The sequence below is a fragment of the Monodon monoceros genome, unplaced genomic scaffold, assembly GCF_005190385.1.
Source record: "Monodon monoceros isolate NGI ecotype Baffin Bay Population unplaced genomic scaffold, NGI_Narwhal_1 Super_Scaffold_5, whole genome shotgun sequence".
Lineage (NCBI taxonomy): Eukaryota > Metazoa > Chordata > Mammalia > Artiodactyla > Monodontidae > Monodon > Monodon monoceros.
This window is the reverse complement of record NW_021703782.1, coordinates 81,734,022-81,751,085: the sequence shown is the minus strand read 5'-3', so window position 1 is coordinate 81,751,085 and position 17,064 is coordinate 81,734,022. Positions and strand designations below refer to the sequence as shown.

The following is a 17,064-nucleotide window of genomic DNA, read 5'->3' as shown; positions in this document are numbered from 1 at the left end:
AGGAAGGAAGGAAGGAAGGAAGGAAGGAAGGAAGGAAGGAAGGAAGGGAGGGAGGAAGGAAGGGAGGAAGGAAGGAAGGGAGGGAGGGAGGGAGGGAGGGAAGGAGGAAGGGACGAAGAAAGGAAAAGAAAGAAACCTTTAGGTATTTCTTTGGGGAGTTGACAGGGAAACTGACTGGATCTGAGAATTACTCTAAGACAGAAGAACCAGAGGCCTGAGGAAGTAAGCTGCAGAAGAGTAACTTCTCTTTCAGTGGAGCATGATCAAGAGCACTGAGCGGGGAATCAAAAAAAACCGAGATAATTCCTGACTCTGCAAATGACGAAGTGGCCTTGAAGAACTCAAACTAGACCTCAGTTTACTTCTATAGAAAATAGTTAACATTCTACTATTCTAACTGCTAAGAAGCTACTATGAAATTAAATAATTTTTTTCTTACTAGAACTATGTTACAACTCAAAGTAGTGATTTCAGTTAAGATTTGCTGACATGCTGTTTCTTGTGACTATAAATTTCATCTATGCAGGTGGAAGTACATTAACTATAATCAAAGTATTAAAGAATGGACAGGTTTTTATTTCAATTCTCAGATTTGTTTAAAAATAGACCAATCTGGGTTTTGGTTGGAACACTCATTTGAATGTAAGACCCTAATTATTTGAAACTAGGGTCTAAACTGGAAAGCCAGAGGGCAGGTTTAGATATAGTTTCTAAATACTCAGAAGAGGACAAAACTGATGCTAGTTTGAAAACCTCAGAAGTTAGAATGTAATGAAGCAAATATTCTTCAGACTAAGACTCTGTCTGCCTGGAAAAGGTAGCTTAGCTAAGGTTGAAGTCAAATGGGGTAAACTGCAAGGGTTGTCTAACATAGCCCCTCTCAGTCCAGAGATGTCTTGAGAGATCATTAAAATTCCAGAATATAAGGGTTTCATATGCTCAGACTTTCCTACATTTCTAGGTAATGTGGGCACTGCAAACGTCTTTTGGTGCGTTCTTTTAGAAGCACACCAAAATCTAAAACCCCACTTGCTCACTCTTCAGATATCCTCTGGCAACACAGTTTGTGGCAGAGTGAGCAGCTATTAAATTGGTTTTAAACAGACTGAGTGAATACAGCCACAGAGAAGCCTGGAAGTACCCACTAAATACCCCAGGCCATCTTGCTGCTTGCTCAAGTTTAAGAACCACTGGATTAGAGCACAGATACTTCCAGATGGCTCCTGAGGTGAAGGCTGGGGAAATGTGACCTGAGTGCTTAAAAGCCTAAGCCAGAAACAAACAACCCAATCAAAAATGGGCAGAACAACTAAATAGACATTTCTCCAAAGAAGACATACAGATGGCCAAGAGGCACATGAAAACATGCTCAACACTGCTAATTACTGGAGAAATGCAAATCAAAACTACAATGAGATATCACCTCATACCAGTCAGAATGGCCATCATCAAAAAGTTTAAAGGAGCTTCCCTGGTGGCACAGTGGTTAAGAATCCGCCTGCCAATGCAGGAGACACGGGATCGAGCCCTGGTCTGGGAAGATCCCATATACCGTGGAGCGACTAAGCCCGTGTGCCACTACTACTGAGCCTGTGCTCTAGAGCCTGCAAACCACAACTACTGAGCCCGTGTGCCACAACTACGGAAGCCCATGTGTCTAGAGCCCGTGCTCTGCAACAACTATCAGCTATGTAAACTGTGACATGTAAATCATAGTTCTATTTATTCTTTGACACTAAAGAAATCACTGCTTAAAAAAATAAAGGAGAAACAAAAAGCAAACAGAAGCAACGCACTGCATCTCACAGAGAGACTTAGCAGCTCACATGTCTGGTTGTGCTCTCCCCTTCTCTCAACCTTTTTCACATTATACCTCTACAAAAATGTCATACTGTTGGATCATCAACTTAAATTCTTTTTCTTTCCTCACATGATCCACTTGATGTGCAGTTAGTTTCCCCCAACTTACATTTTTAAAGTTGAGTTTTAAACCTAAGTGAATCACAATGAAAAAATCTAAAGTGCGTCAAATTCTTAGTAGTGGAGCTATTCCCAATCTGAAATGTTTACTTTTTTATGATAACATGTTAAATGGAGTTACACTTCCTTAGTAAATAATTTTAACAGCTGACAAGCCTAGGTGAAAGGTTATAAACACCTGAGCAGTAGTTAAAACTGAGATTGAAAATGAGAGATTTTTTAAAAAAATTACTGTAATGAAAAGCAAATTCAAGAGCAATAACTTTGGAAATAATCTGACAGACCTAACTGATAAGAGCATATAACTAGCATATTCAGAAGTATATCTTAATGTCAGTCTCTTTTTATGCTTTCAACTAATGAAAAGGTATTTTTCTAACCCCTCAATTAATCAGCTATATCTGGTTCACATTTTTTAATGGGAAATAACTCTAATAGTTTCTGCTGTATCTAACCAATTTTCATTGCTTTTTATTCCCAAAATACATAAGTCTAAAATAACAAAGAGAAAAATATCAGGCACTGGAAATATATTTTATAGACCAAAATTTTATGGTGAGAAAAATCATTTTCAGATAAATAAGTTTTCAAATAAATTTAGAAGCTTCCCATTTTATTGTTTTTTGATATGTTTAATCCTAAAAAACTGAGCTCTTAACAAGCCTTTAAAAACTTGAAATCATTTATACTAGCAATAGAGATTCAGATTTTTAAAAATTTGAAAATACATTTCAGGAAATAAATTTCTTGGGCTCCCCTGGTGGCGCAGTGGTTCAGAATCTGCCTGCCAATGCAGGGGACACGGGTTCGAGCCCTGGTCTGGGAAGATCCCACGTGCCGCGGAGCAACTGGGCCCGTGAGCCACAATTACTGAGCCTGCGCATCTGAAGCCTGTGCTCCGCAACAACAGAGGCCGCGATAGTGAGAGGCCTGAGCACCGCGATGAAGAGTGGCCCCCGCTTGCCACAACTAGAGAAAGCCCATGCACACAAACGAAGACCCAACACAGTCATAAATAAATAAATACATTAAAAAAAAAGAAAATAAATTTCTTTTATGCTCCCTAATGCCACATACTTTATGGGCAACTACAACTTTTTATTGTAAAAGTAACACGCATTAAGGAAAACATTTTAAACAATGAAAAGTACCAAAATTCATATATATTCCCAATATTTAAACTCAACCACTATTGAGACATATATACATTTCATATATATATATTTTGGCTGTACCGCACAGCTTGCAGGACCTTAGTTCCCCAACCAGGGATCGAACCCATTCTCCCTGCAATGGAAGCGTGGAGTCCTAGCCACTGGATCGCCAGCAAATTCCCAAATCCAACCACTATTGACAATTTAGTGTGTGGTGGTTTTCTTTTTTCTTTGCCTTTTCTCATGCATAAATTGATTTGTAATACAGTTTAATCATATTAATACATATAATTTTATTTCCTTTTTCCCAACTTAACTTTAGATCAGAAAATAAATTTCATCGCTGGAGGAACCTGGATAAGTGAAAGCAGCCACTGATGGTTATCTGTGCTTACTCTCTGCAGTTTAAAGATTACAGTTTTTAGAGAAAACATACGAAACTACGAGTTATATACTTGTGATTTCTTTACCATCTGTCCATCTCACAGTTCCATTAATCAATTAACAAATACCACAGAAAAGGTTTACTCTTCACGGTAGTTTTACTTCTCACCTTTTGAGCTGCAAGATGGAGGGCTGTTCTCTGGCTATGGTCAGTTTTATTAACATCTGCTCCTGCCTTCAGGAGAGTATCTGCACAATCCAGTCTGTCAGCCAACACACAATACATAAGTGGTGTTCTCCCAAATTGATCTTCTTTGTCTTTAACGGCAGAATTTCCTAGGAGGATAAGAAACAGATAGTGATATTTGATAATTATTGTTTTTATTACTAATATAACTATGAACTATATTTACTAGTTGTTTCTTATCAAGTACTGTGATAAATGCATTAAATATATTATCTCATTTTTACTCACCCTATGAGATAGATATTACTGTCCCTATAGTATAGGAAACTGAGACTTAGAGAAGTTAGGTAACTTGTACACATTACAATAACAGTAGGTGGTGGAGCTAAAATTCAAACTGATTGTTGACTTTAAATGGTATGTTCTTAACAACTCTGTCATACTAAATTAACATTTTGAGAAGTGAGGTTATTTTTTTCCTCCCTTACTCCTTTTGTGAAAAAATACTTAGTGTAGATCATACACTAGGCATTGTGGTATGTTTTTGAGATCTACAAAAATGAATCATGGTTGGCTTCCTGTTTTAGACAATGTGGAGCAAATGCATACTATCATGATCCTCCTGCTACTTAAAACTAAACACCCCAGGCAAAATAAATGAAAGGTGGTGAAAAGAAGGCAAATTGCTTAGGGGACTATGAAACTTCAGAAACAACCTGGTATTGCGTTCCCTGATTTATTTATTTATTTATTTATTTTTTGCCTCCTATAAAGCCAGCCTGGGTGCTAAAGTAGCTCATCAGAAATACCAGCGGGCACATACACAAAATTCCCCAAGAAGCCTGCTCTCTCCAGTCAAAATATTGGGAAGGGAGTAGCTCTGCAGGAGTGAACTCTTTTGACTATACTTCTGCTACTCAAAGCACATACAACAGGGCTTCCCTGGTGGCGCAGTGGTTGAGAGTCTGCCTGACGATGCAGGGGACACGGGTTCGTGCCCCGGTCTGGGAAGATCCCACATGCTGCGGAGCGGCTGGGCTCGTGAGCCATGGCCGTTGAGCCTGCGTGTCTGGAGCCTGTGCTCCGCAAACGGGAGAGGCCACAACAGTGAGAGGCCCATATACTGCAAAAAAAAAAAAGCACATACAACAAAACAAATTGTACCTCTTTTCCTCTCCAATGGATATTGCAGAGACTGTGGGGAGGAGCCCTATGAAGCACTGTGCCCTGAATTAGGCAAAGGATGGCAACAAGGTGGTATCTTACCCCTTCCCAACTAGAGAGTGGGGAAAGGTTATGGAGAGGAGGAAGCTAGAGAAAGCAATTCTTTAAATCAGTGCATGATGCCATGGATAACTGAGCAGCCCATATGTGAAACTGACCAGAGTCAAAATAGCAAAAGCTTTGAGAATGGTACTCTAGGTGGGATACTTCCTAGGTTCTAAATTGGCCTGGGTAGCACAAAAATGGGGCAGACCAGAAAATAACTCACAAGAGCTCTCAAAGCTAACTTGACATTTGAACCACAGTCTACAAAATTGGACCAAAATGTTCATTCTAAACCTAAACAGATTGTCAGTGTACTAAAATAGATTTAAAGTAGGATCCAGAGTCTCATAAGATAATACACAAAATGTCCAAGATATAATCCAAAATTACTAGACAAACCAAACACCAGGAAAATATTAAACAAGAAAACACAATCAGCAGGCACCAAAACTGTGATGATACAGATATTAGAATTACCTGACAAAGATTTTAAAGCAATGGTCATAAAAATGCTCTGACGAGCAACTATGAATGCTCTTGAAACAAATGGGAAAATCCAAAGTCTCAGCAAAGAGAGAAAATATAAAGATGAACCCAGTGAAAAATTTAGAATAATAAATGTTTAAAAATAAGTAAAAAACCAGACTTCCCTGGTAGCACAGTGGTTAAGAATCTGCCTGCCAATGCAGGAGACACAGGTTCAAGCCCTGGTCTGGGAAGATCCCACATGATGCGGAACAACTAAGCCCATATGCCACAACTACTGAGCCTGTGCTCTAGAGCCCGTGAGTCACAACTACGGAGCCTGAACACTGCAACTACTGAGCCTGTGCACCACAACTACTGAAACCCACATGCCCAGAGCCCGTGCTCCACAACAAGAGAAGCCACTGCAATAAGAAGCCCATGCACCGCAATGAAGAGTAGCCCCCACTTGCTGTAACTAAGCCTGCACACAGCAAAAGACCCAATGCAGCCAAAAAAAAAGGAAAAAACCAAATAAAATAACCAAAATAGAAATCTCACCTAATAGGCACAATAGCGTAATGGAAATGACAGAGGAAAGAGTCACTGAACTTGATGACAGACCAATAGAAATTATTCAGTCTGAACAACTGATAGAAAAGATAGAAACAAAAAGAATCAACAGTCTCAGGGCTCTGTGGGATAATAACAAAGTTTCTATCATTTATACCATCAGAGTCCCAGAAAGAGAGGAAAAAGAATGAAGGGCTGAAAACATATTTGAAGGAATAATGGTTAGAAATGTCCCACATTTGGTGAAAGACACAAAGCTACAAATTTAAGAAGTTGAACAAAGCTCAAACAAAATAAACCCAAAGAAATCCATACTGAGTCAATCAAAATGAAATTTCTAGAAACTAAATTCAAATTACAGTGTATTTCTCATAAGAAACTATGGAGGCCATAAGGCAATAGCACAACATTTTTCAAGTGTTGAGGGGAGGGGGAAGAACTGTCAACCCAGAATTTTATAGCTAGTGCTTGCATAGGGTCAGGGGTAGGGAGAAAAGAGGAGTGTTTGAGGGGTCATAGCTGAAGGGTACAGGGTTTTTTGGGGGGCTAATGAAATAAAATCAATTATGGTGATGTTTGTACAACACAACTCTGTGAATATACAAAAACTACTAAATTGCACACTTTAAATTGGTGAATTGTATGGTATGTTGGTATGGTGAATCTCAATAAAGCTGTTACAGAACACTCCGCTACATACACATTAAAATGGACTATTAAAAACATTTAAGAAATGTTAAATCCAGTGAGATTCTTCCTTGGGAGCTTGAGTAAAGGAGAGGATTTAGGACCTGTGGTCACAAGAACAAATGTGATAAATGGAGGCAATCATCACACATTGGGACAATCCTAACTGATTAGGTTTCTCAGGGCCAAAGTGGAGTCAGAACCACAGGGGTAATAGGTCACTCTACCTCCCAAGACACCGGTTGCTCCACTCTTACCAAGTCGGCTGTAAGATACAGGGAAACTTCAAGCCTCCTCTTCAATCCCTGACATACTTTGCTTTTGTGTAACGGGTATTTATACTTCCCAACAGATTTAATTGGGTTATGTCACCACCATCCAATATGTTGTGCCTATAAGGAAAATTTCTGCATCTGAGGTAGCTGAAAGCATGTATCCCCTAGTCATAATTAGAAAAAGCAGCACTTACTCTCACCTGGGTCCTGTTTTGAGTTGCTTTTAGGGAGATAGTGGTTCTATGGCTAGTTTCTGAGTGGTGAGTGTCCCATTAAGTTCTGAGCTTCCTGAACGAGAGTAACTGAGAAAGGCCTGCTTCTTTATCTAGCTACCCTACTCCCTTCCTTCATTTCCTCAGTTAACAACATTCAGCCAATACCTGTCCAGTCTCCACCATAGCTTATTTTGATGAATGAATTAAATGATTTATCATTTGTGTCTGCACTGCAACATGTTATACACATGTGGGGCTTATGATGTAAACTAATATTCACTGGATGGCAGTGCATTTAAATTTGCATTCCTGTCAGGAACAGCTAATATAGGATGCAGCTGGCTAGTGTGCTGTGTTGTTTTAATTATTCTGGCAACTGTGGAGGTAGCCTCTAATCCATGACCAAGGGGGGTTGGCATTCTGCTTGTGCTCAGTCTGAACATAGATCAGAAAGCTGAGGTGGAACCATGATTGCTCTGCTGCATTCGGTTATTTTAAGGCTAGTTGAAGCAGAAGAGTCTCTGTATGTATGTGTAGAAACCAGAGCTCCAGCTCTAGCAGTTAGAGGAAATAACTGTCACTTGTAGTGAGAGTTGTGACACTCTACACAATAGCTATGGTGCCATACTGTCCAACACAAGTAAATCCAGCATTCTCTACTGATATCTTATTTGTTTGTTCTAAAATGTTACCTTTGTGTGCCATCAAAGATGCATTTATCTGTTTTCATCTACTTCTTACTTCACACCTTTCATATTGTCACCATCATCTGTGGTCATTTAAAAATATCTGCTTATTGTAATAGAGGCAACATGTGAACAATGGAAAGAAGATAGGATACATAATCCAATGACTTGGTTTGAGTTTCAACCTTGCAGTTATTAACTATGCAACTAAACTGCTTAACTTCTGAGTCTCAGTGTCCTAATTTAAAATGAGAATAATAATAATAACATGGGACATATTATATTTTGAGGGTACTTGAGATTTTAGAAAATATTTTTACACATCTCATTATCATTGTTGAGGTATCTTAAATATCATTTACACTCATTGCTACTTTGAAATTATCATAGTTGTTAGATCTGCCGCTAGATCTTGCTATTTACTGTGTTAAAAAAATGATTGCAAGTATATTGCTACATCATAATTTGAAAATACTTTGATAACTGTATTTCAATACAGCTGATTTTCTTTGGATTCTTATTATATTATATTTAAGCTCTTAAAATATATATTTCTGAGAAGGGGTCCATGAAGTTCACCAGATTGCCAAAAGGGCTCATAGCACAAAAAAAATTCAGAAAAGTTCCAACTAGATAACCATGAATTTCATCTGTCAAGGTTTAGACCTAATCATCTCTCGTCTTTCTCATTCTCTATGTACTCATACATACGAATGTGCATGTATACTAGACATATCCACCCACACATGGAGGTCCCATATGTTAGTAGTTAAAAGCACAGGCTTTACAATCAGTCTTGCAGGCTTCAATCTCAGCTCTGTTACTTATTAGACAAGTTACTTAATCTGTCTGCATCTCAGTTTCCTGACCTATGAAATGAGGGAAATGAGAGTACCCAAAACTCTTTGTGGTGTCTTGCTATTAAATGAGTTCATAAGTTACAAAATGCTTAACACAGTGCTTATATAACATAACTTTATGAATGTTGGCTCATTTTATTGCTATTATTAGTATGGATGCATATGCATGTAAGTATATTTGTAAATACATGTATATAAGCAAGCATTTATAAAACATTCAATGACCCTAACCCTCAGTGACAGGGTTGAAGTAAAGGAAGAAGGAACCTGAAATAATGTCACTGCTCTACCACTTATGAGGCTCCTTGCCACACCCAACTACTGTGTTGGGAGATGTTATAAACAAAGAGAGACAATGATTCAGAGAGATTTATATTAGTGTAGAACATGGACACGCCAACAAAAGTTGTAGTAGAATCAGAAATGGTGCTGCTTGGTCACTTCACCACTGCAAATGCCCCAAACACTGTTAGCAGTAATGCCAGGAACCATCATTACACAGTGAATATTTACAAGTTATTTTGTTTGGTTTTCACAAAGAAAGCAGCATCATTTTTTTTCTTAGCATTTAGAGCTTTTTCATTTTGAGACATTTCTGAAACTATGTAAGATTGGATTCTTTTACAGGAAATCCAACCTGATATAATAATAGTAATAAGGTTCTATTTATTGTCTACAATGTGTCAGGTGCGATGCTAGATGTTTTACAGTCATTATCTAATTTAACTGTCCCACAGGCAAAGTATTATAATCTATAGTTTACAGATGAGGAAACTGAGGGCTCAAAAAGATTAAGTGGTTCAAGCCAAGGTAATACAACTGATAAATGACAAAGCCAGAATTCAAGACTCAGGTTTATCTGACTCTAAATCTATAACCCTTCTACTATATTACATTGTATAGTATTAAAGTGAATCTACTAGAATATATTATCAACGATGTCTCTGGTATTCAATTAAATTACTTGAGATGGATATTACAAGAAAAATCTACTTATGTATAAATGATAGTCATAGCATGTAAGGATTTTACTATGCATGTTTATGTTTTTAGGGCCCAGGACTGAGCCCTAATTCATCTGAATCTAGGATGTAATGAGTTATGTTAAAACATTAATCCATCGTATTACACTAAACACTAAGAATTGCTACTAAAATGATGTCTCATTCAGGGAAAGCCTCTTCACTCCTCCTCCTGAACAATGGGCAGCACAGAAAGTGTTCGATTTAATTAGTTGTGTATGTAGAAAGAGATGCTCATCTGTTTCCATGGAGTCAAACACATCACGACATCCTTCTCCATGGAAACGGAGAAGGGAAAACAGAAAATGCTAAAGTGAATGAATTCACTGAGCAATTGGTGAGCAAAGATTGAAGAAAAAATATATCTCATTTGTAGTACTATGTGACTAGTTTAGAGAAGAGAAATAGCATATATTTAGAGATAGGCACTCTTGTGCTATATAAAAGAAGGTACAAGATGCATTGAAATTTAAGATGTATCTTAATACTAAAAAAAAACACATTATTTGATAGGAATATACAAATGTTAGGAAATACCACAGAGCAAAGGTATTATTGTCTTTGCACGGAAGACAAAAATGGCAGAATTCTTAAAAGGTGAACAGTGTTACAGCTCAAAGTCAGTTAATGAATAAGGGGTTCCTTAGACAAGATGACAGAAAACATAGGGGACCAATTTATAAATACATTTATCAGCTCTGTACTCGTTTCACATAATGATTGCTTCTTTGTTTCTAAGGAATTTTTTCTTTGGGGATATAAAATTATAGGAATATTTCAAGTTTTATTATGTAACACATTAATTTATATGATTGAGCCTGTATAAGTGTTTTGAATTTACAACATACTGCACACTTTGTTCCCTTTGAAGATTATATTTCATGTTAAAATAATAAAAGATTTATTTTATAAGATATGTTTTCTTGAGGAATTCTGACTTAAATTTTTTTTCCAATGGAATTTAGTCCTAACTTGTCTCTCAGTTCAATTCAACTCAATTCAGATTTAATCTCAGCCCTCTAGATGATCATAGACTTCTTGGGAGGAAAGATATTTAAAGAATGATTATAATATTTATTTAGTCCTTCAACAAATATTTCTCATGTGGCTACTATGTGCCAAGCACTGTGCTGGATTTTGTGTATATAATGATGAACTAAACAGACCTAGTCTATACTCATGGAGGCTCTTAGCTTACAGAGGAGAGAGACATTAAAATAGTCATACATATACACACAGAATTACAATCTGAGATAAATTCTGTGAAGGAAAACTGCAGAGTTCCAAGACAGGACACGATGAACAGATTTCACTGAGAATGGATGGGCAGACCAGGCCTCTTTGAATAAGTGATCTTAATGCTGAGATATGAAGAATGAGTAAGGGTCAGTCAGACAGAGAATGGGGAGAATAGTATTTCAGGCAAAAGCCCTGAGATGGAAAAGGGCTTACAGATTTGGGAAATGAAAATAAAGCAGGTTTTTCTAGGAAGAGAGTGGTGAAATGTGAGGTTGGAGAGGGAAAGAGGTACAGGTACACTTTCAAATTTTATTCCAGGTACAATGGGAAGCAATTAAAGAGTTTTGAGCATGAAAGTGACATAACTGAGTACACAATTTTTAGTACAAGTAAACATGGAACATTTAGCCAAAAAAGTCCAGAAAAGGCAAAGCTAAACTATAGTGTTTAAGATATATAACTAGGTGGTAAAACTACAATATAATTATTACCGTAAACGTCAAGACAGCAAATTAGTCCAAGGGGGAGGGAAGGATGCAGTGGGGTTTCTGGGGGAACAGTGTTCTGTTCTTTGACCTAGTGATGATTACATGGATGTTTGATTTATATTTATTTGTTAAACTGAACATTTATGTTCTATGGACTTCACTATATGTATATTTCAAAATAAGAAAGCATGTTTTATTTTCTTTCAGAAAAATATGGATTGAGATAAATAAGTGGGGATAATGAGTGCAGGTGGCTCAAGAGGCTTGGTTTTGGTGACAGAGGGTGATAATTGTCCCCATATCCATTCTCTCATTCTTCTTTTTGGGAACTGAACACCCTGCGTTTTAGCTGGGCATGATGCCATCCAGGGAGAGAGATTTTTTTTAGCCTCTTTTGTCCTAGGTGTGGCTCTAAGTCCACCCATTTCCAGAATGACAAATTGCTATTCTGCACTCTCTCCTTCCCGCTTCCTGCTGGCTGGGCTGTGACTACAGTGGAAGAATTTGCCTTTGACCCAGAGATGGAAGCCACATGTTGAGAATGGCAAAGCTAAGCCCTAGCAGCATCCCTGGACGATTTTATGAAGCAGAGATGTTTATCCACCCTAGGCTGCCCACTTACCTTTGTACTGTTATGAGAATGAAACATACCTCTATCTTATTTAAGTCACTGTTATAGCAGTTTAGCCCATGTACTGATACACTTACACAAAGGAAAGTTGAGAGATATGGTAATACCTTGAGGGGGATGAAGGAACAGAGAAGGGATTTTTAAATAATGGAGACAATAGAGCATGTTTAAATGTTGATAAAAGAATATAGAATAGAAGAAAAGGTTGATGATATAGTAATCAGAGGTTTAAAAAAAATGGAACAAGATCCCTGAGAAGATAGGAAGCAATATAATACAGAGTATGTGTGGAAAAACTGATCTTTGACAGAAAGGGATATTTGCTCTGTTTTAGCAGGGAGAGAGAAGAAGACGGGTGTAGCTGTAGGTTGATTTGTAGATATTAGGCTGAAAGATGAGGGAGTTCCTATTTAGTGTTTTCATTTTTGGTAAGAAGCATAAAGCATTAGCAGAGAAGGGAGGGAGGGAGAAGCGGCAGTCAGAGTTCTGGTAGAGTGAGAAGGTATGGAACAGTAATTATGGAGAAATGTAGTATGATGAGCAGAGACTGTTGAGTGCCTTTATGAAATGGGTAGTCTTAAATTTAGGGTGTTACAAATCTTCCAGACAGGTTAAATTGTTCAGGGCTTGGCAGAGGTAGATGGATTAGGTCCATCCAAAGCTGGGATTGCAACAGCCAGGTGTAACAGGTGAGAAGAAAAGGGAGTTTTTCCAAGGGAAGGATTTTAGTAATAGACCATGGAATCAGGACTGAATAGGGACGAAAGTAAAGACAGAAGGAGACTGATGGTCGAAAGTGGAGAAGATAACGGATAGGGGGTCTCAGTGACATGGAAAAACTACTGTTCTCACTAGCAAATAAGCTGGAACTAACAGAGCTTTAGTTGAATGGTGGATGTTTGAATGAGTGATTCAGAGGTGGTTGAAGATGTCAAATTCCAAGCAGTAACTGAATGTAGGTAGCTGAGGTAATGTGAGGATCACATCTCTGATAGAGAAGAGAAATCTTTACAGAGAATGTGGTAAAAGAATTTTGTCTTTGAAGATGAATTGGAGTTTGTTTTGTAGAGAAGAAGGTAAGGGGGTAGAAGGTAGAAAAGGGGAGAAGGGACAGATGTATAGAGAAAACTAAAGACAAAATTCATGGCATACTGAGGAGTAGAAAGCCTAGCCAGCAGTTAGGGTGCATGGGTAGTTCCTGGAGAAACTGGAAATGTAGGGCGAAAATAAATTCTGAAAGAATAGGTATGGAAGTTCAAGTAGTGTTGACTTGATTTTAAAGCCCAGGTTGTCAATCATAATGTCACTAGACACTGGTATGTATAGAGATTACAAATAACAGAAATTTTTATTTTATTTCTTTTCTTTGGGACTAATGACTTGTAAACATGTGGATTTGTGATTTTTACAATTCTGGAATATTCTTACCCACTGTCTTTCTCCTATTCACTTTATTCTCTAGAACTTCTCTAGAAAGTTCTTCTAGAGCCTCCATATTGGACCTTTCTCTCACTATAAGATAGGGTGAACACAATCAATTTAATTGAACACAATCAATCAATTGAATCAATGATAAGGAGAACACTGAATCAATTTTAAATCATTAGCAGAAACTAACACACCATTGTAAAGCAATTACACTCCAATAAAGATGTTAAAAAATTTTTTAAATCGTTAAAATTTAAATTATTTGTAAACATTAGTACTTTGGGTATATATTAAATGTTATAGCTCACTAGCCAATATCTCATTCCAGATCTCTGCTGTTACAAAGATGAATTAATTCTCTTAGCACCTTAAAGTACACATCCAGATTCAATGCCAAACACACAGATACTTTTCAAGTACTTTTCATCTAATCTTAACCTGTATTTTTAAGTTTCAGGACTTAATTTCTTTCTTGTCCAAGTCCTGAAACCAAATATAAACAATAATGTATTTCCATTAAAATGTGTAAGTAAATTGCAAATTAAGACAGATTAACAAACTTCCTTAGGACAAAGAGTTCTTTTTAAAGTTTCTGTACTTAAGGGGAGCTTGGAGCTTACCTATGATAAGCTTGTGAAGAGCACCCTTATCTCCATTAATAGCAGCAGCATGAACTTGGGATGCTAATGAGGAACCAGGAAAGAACAAGTTCTCTGACCTGTTCATAGTCTTCTCAACAACTGGAACAACCTGAAATGATGATGCAACCAATAAGTATCTGTAGGAAATCCATCTCATCAGTTCTAAATGGGTACATTATAAACATGGTTTACTAGAAATATTTCACCAGGATTCAAAAAGTCTACAGTCCTTGTCTTAGAATTGCCATAATGGAGTAAATTAGGTGACCCCTTGTACAAGTTGCTCATCTGTAAAATGAAAGGATTAGATGCTTCAAGACCCTTCTCAGGGGCTGAGGAAAAAAAAAAAAAGGCTTAATATTTAACATTAGACACAGGGTCCAAAAGTCACAGTGACTTGCTAAGTTAATACAGGTGATTTGATTCCACATAATACTAAATATTAGAATTGATATTGGGAATAAAGGTGATGACCAAGCCACAAAATAGGTATGATGTGAACTTAATTGTCAGGTTAGAATTACCTAGATTTAAGCACTAAATTAGAAGGTACTTCATTCTTTCTCTCATGCCCACAAAAGGAGGAATTTATATTTGTTCTCCCCTTGTGTCCACCAGGGAAATATACCTAGTTAGAGATCTTGACCTTAGGAACTTAACTTGGAAACCACATCATTAGGATAAACCATTTTTCATTAAGGAAAAATTTTGCTTTGACTGGTAGTCTCATATGGTTTGATAGAACCTTCTAGAAATGCATTAGCTGCATAGGAAAATAGTGAGTTCCTTATCATAAGAGTGTTTAAGCAGAGGCTGGATTATGTCAGAAATGCAGCAGGAAGAATTCAAGCATCTGATGGGAAGGAAAGAGGGGTAGTTTCATCGATGATCTTAAACTTCCATCCTAAAGCAAAGATGCTATATCAAAGTTCCAAAGTTGAATGCCTACAAGGATCAGGGAGGTAACAAGGGCAAGAAACACGGGGAGTCATGGGGAACATGGCAAAGTGGAGCATACGTACCTATCTAAAGGGAGCAGCTGTTAATTAGCTACAGTTAGTATCTGCAATAAGGGTAAGCAAGCCCTCTTCTGATTTTACCAGAAACTGACACTCCAATCTCTGTGACTCCCAAGGACCTGAGAGCTTTGTAAAATAAATTTATCACAACTCATGAGCTAGTACTTGGCTGTCATTGATGAAGATTTTTGGTTCAAGTTCTGCCTTAGAGTGAAAGCATTTTCTTAATTTTGGTAAAGTCAGCTCTTCATGGCTTTATTTTGCTGACAATTTGAGTTAACATCTTGGCAGAAATGGGCGTTTTGAGAGACTCTGTCATGTCTGAGCATGTCTGTCATGTCAGAAAAACCAGTCATATGCAGGATTATATTAAAGTGACTTGAAAGAAGCTACAAAACAGGGGTGGAGGTGGAAACACGGTAAAGGAGTAATTGCACTTGGGATCAAGATCCAGTTCTGTTAATAATATGGAGTGGGGGCTTCCCTGGTGGCGCAGTGGTTGAGAGTCCGCCTGCCGATGCAGGGGACACGGGTTCGTGCCCCGGTCCGGGAGGATCCCACGTGCCGCGGAGCGGCTGGGCCCGTGGGCCGTGGCCGCTGGGCCTGCGCGTCCGGAGCCTGTGCTCCGCAACGGGAGAGGCCACAGCAGTGAGAGGCCCGTGTACCGCCAAAAAAAAAAAATAATAATAATATGGAGTGAACACTTAGGCTGCCTCAGCTCTGCTTTTCTGTAAAATATGAAACATGAAATTGGTAGACCAAGTTGATCATTCAACAAGTTGAGTGCCAACTATGTGCTAGGCACTGTACTGAACTCTAATGCCTATCACTTTAGACTCTAGGTAATCAGAATTTTAGGCACATCAGAATCACAAAAAACTTTTGAAAATAAACTAAAAATTGTATGTTATATATTGGGTTGGCCAAAAAGTTCGTTCAGTTTTAAGTAAAAATAAAAGGCATTTTTCATTTTCACGAAGAACTTTATTGAAAAACGTATTCACTAACCAAATGAAATTTTTGGCCAGCCCAATATATTTATATATACTTCATCTCATAATTCTTAGCATTTAGCACAGTAACAGGTGCTAGTGTTCAGTGAATGTTTGTTGAATGAAAAGTCATAGGCTGAGTGCTAAGTCCAGAGGGTGAGCAGGGTCAAAGTTTAGTTTCTTGGAGTAATGAGTTCATACTCATGAGTCTCTGCTCTTTTTTAATTCCTCATTTCTATATCTCTGTCAGAGAGGTCGCTGAGTGGTATAGAGATAAGAACACTGGACTAGGAGAGAGGAGACCTAAATAAAAATCTTGGCTCCATCACTGTTTAATTTTGTCAGCCTGAGAAATCCATTCTTTAAGGTCCCCTCCCTTGTTTTTAAGCTCAAACGCATACGTATTTTTTTTTTTTAGCGCTAATGCTATTTGTAAATTTTTTACAGATGAAAATCAAAACCACTTTGTTAATTATGAAATACTATACAATGCAAAGGTATAATCATCACTAACTAATTATAGAACAAGCCAGTGTAATAAATGCTCTAATAATTAAAACCATAGAAAACTAGTGGTGCTGTAGTCATAAGCAAAGGAAGAGTAATTTTGATTAGGACCAAATGGTTGGTTGTTTGGGACGTTCTCAGGGATGGCGACATTTGAGATGGCTATCCAGGTAGAGAAGGGGTTAGGGCCATTCCGGGCAGCAGGGAAGCTGAAGCAAAGGCAAGGAGTAGGGAGAACCACAGAAGAGTTAAATGCCTCACGGCTACTTAGTTGTGATTTGTGTGGCTACGATTGGGGGCACGTGAACCTGGCTGGGTGTTCGTAGATGAGGCTGGAGAGCTAACGGGGGCAGCCAGGTTGT

At 37.9% G+C, this 17,064-nt stretch overlaps 1 protein-coding gene across 2 annotated transcripts in view; it reads right to left on the bottom strand.

Moving 5' to 3' along the window:
* Window positions 1–17,064, bottom strand: part of INVS (inversin) — a 136,417-nt gene that overhangs the window by 118,791 nt on the left and 562 nt on the right. For both annotated transcript variants that reach the window (XM_029202100.1, XM_029202101.1), the window contains exons 2-3: window positions 14,164–14,293; window positions 3,688–3,854 (exon numbers count right to left, since the gene is read on the bottom strand). In XM_029202100.1, coding sequence (XP_029057933.1) covers window positions 3,688–3,854; window positions 14,164–14,269 — 273 coding nt within the window. In that variant the 5' untranslated portion in view covers window positions 14,270–14,293. The remainder of the gene's footprint in view (window positions 1–3,687; window positions 3,855–14,163; window positions 14,294–17,064) is intronic.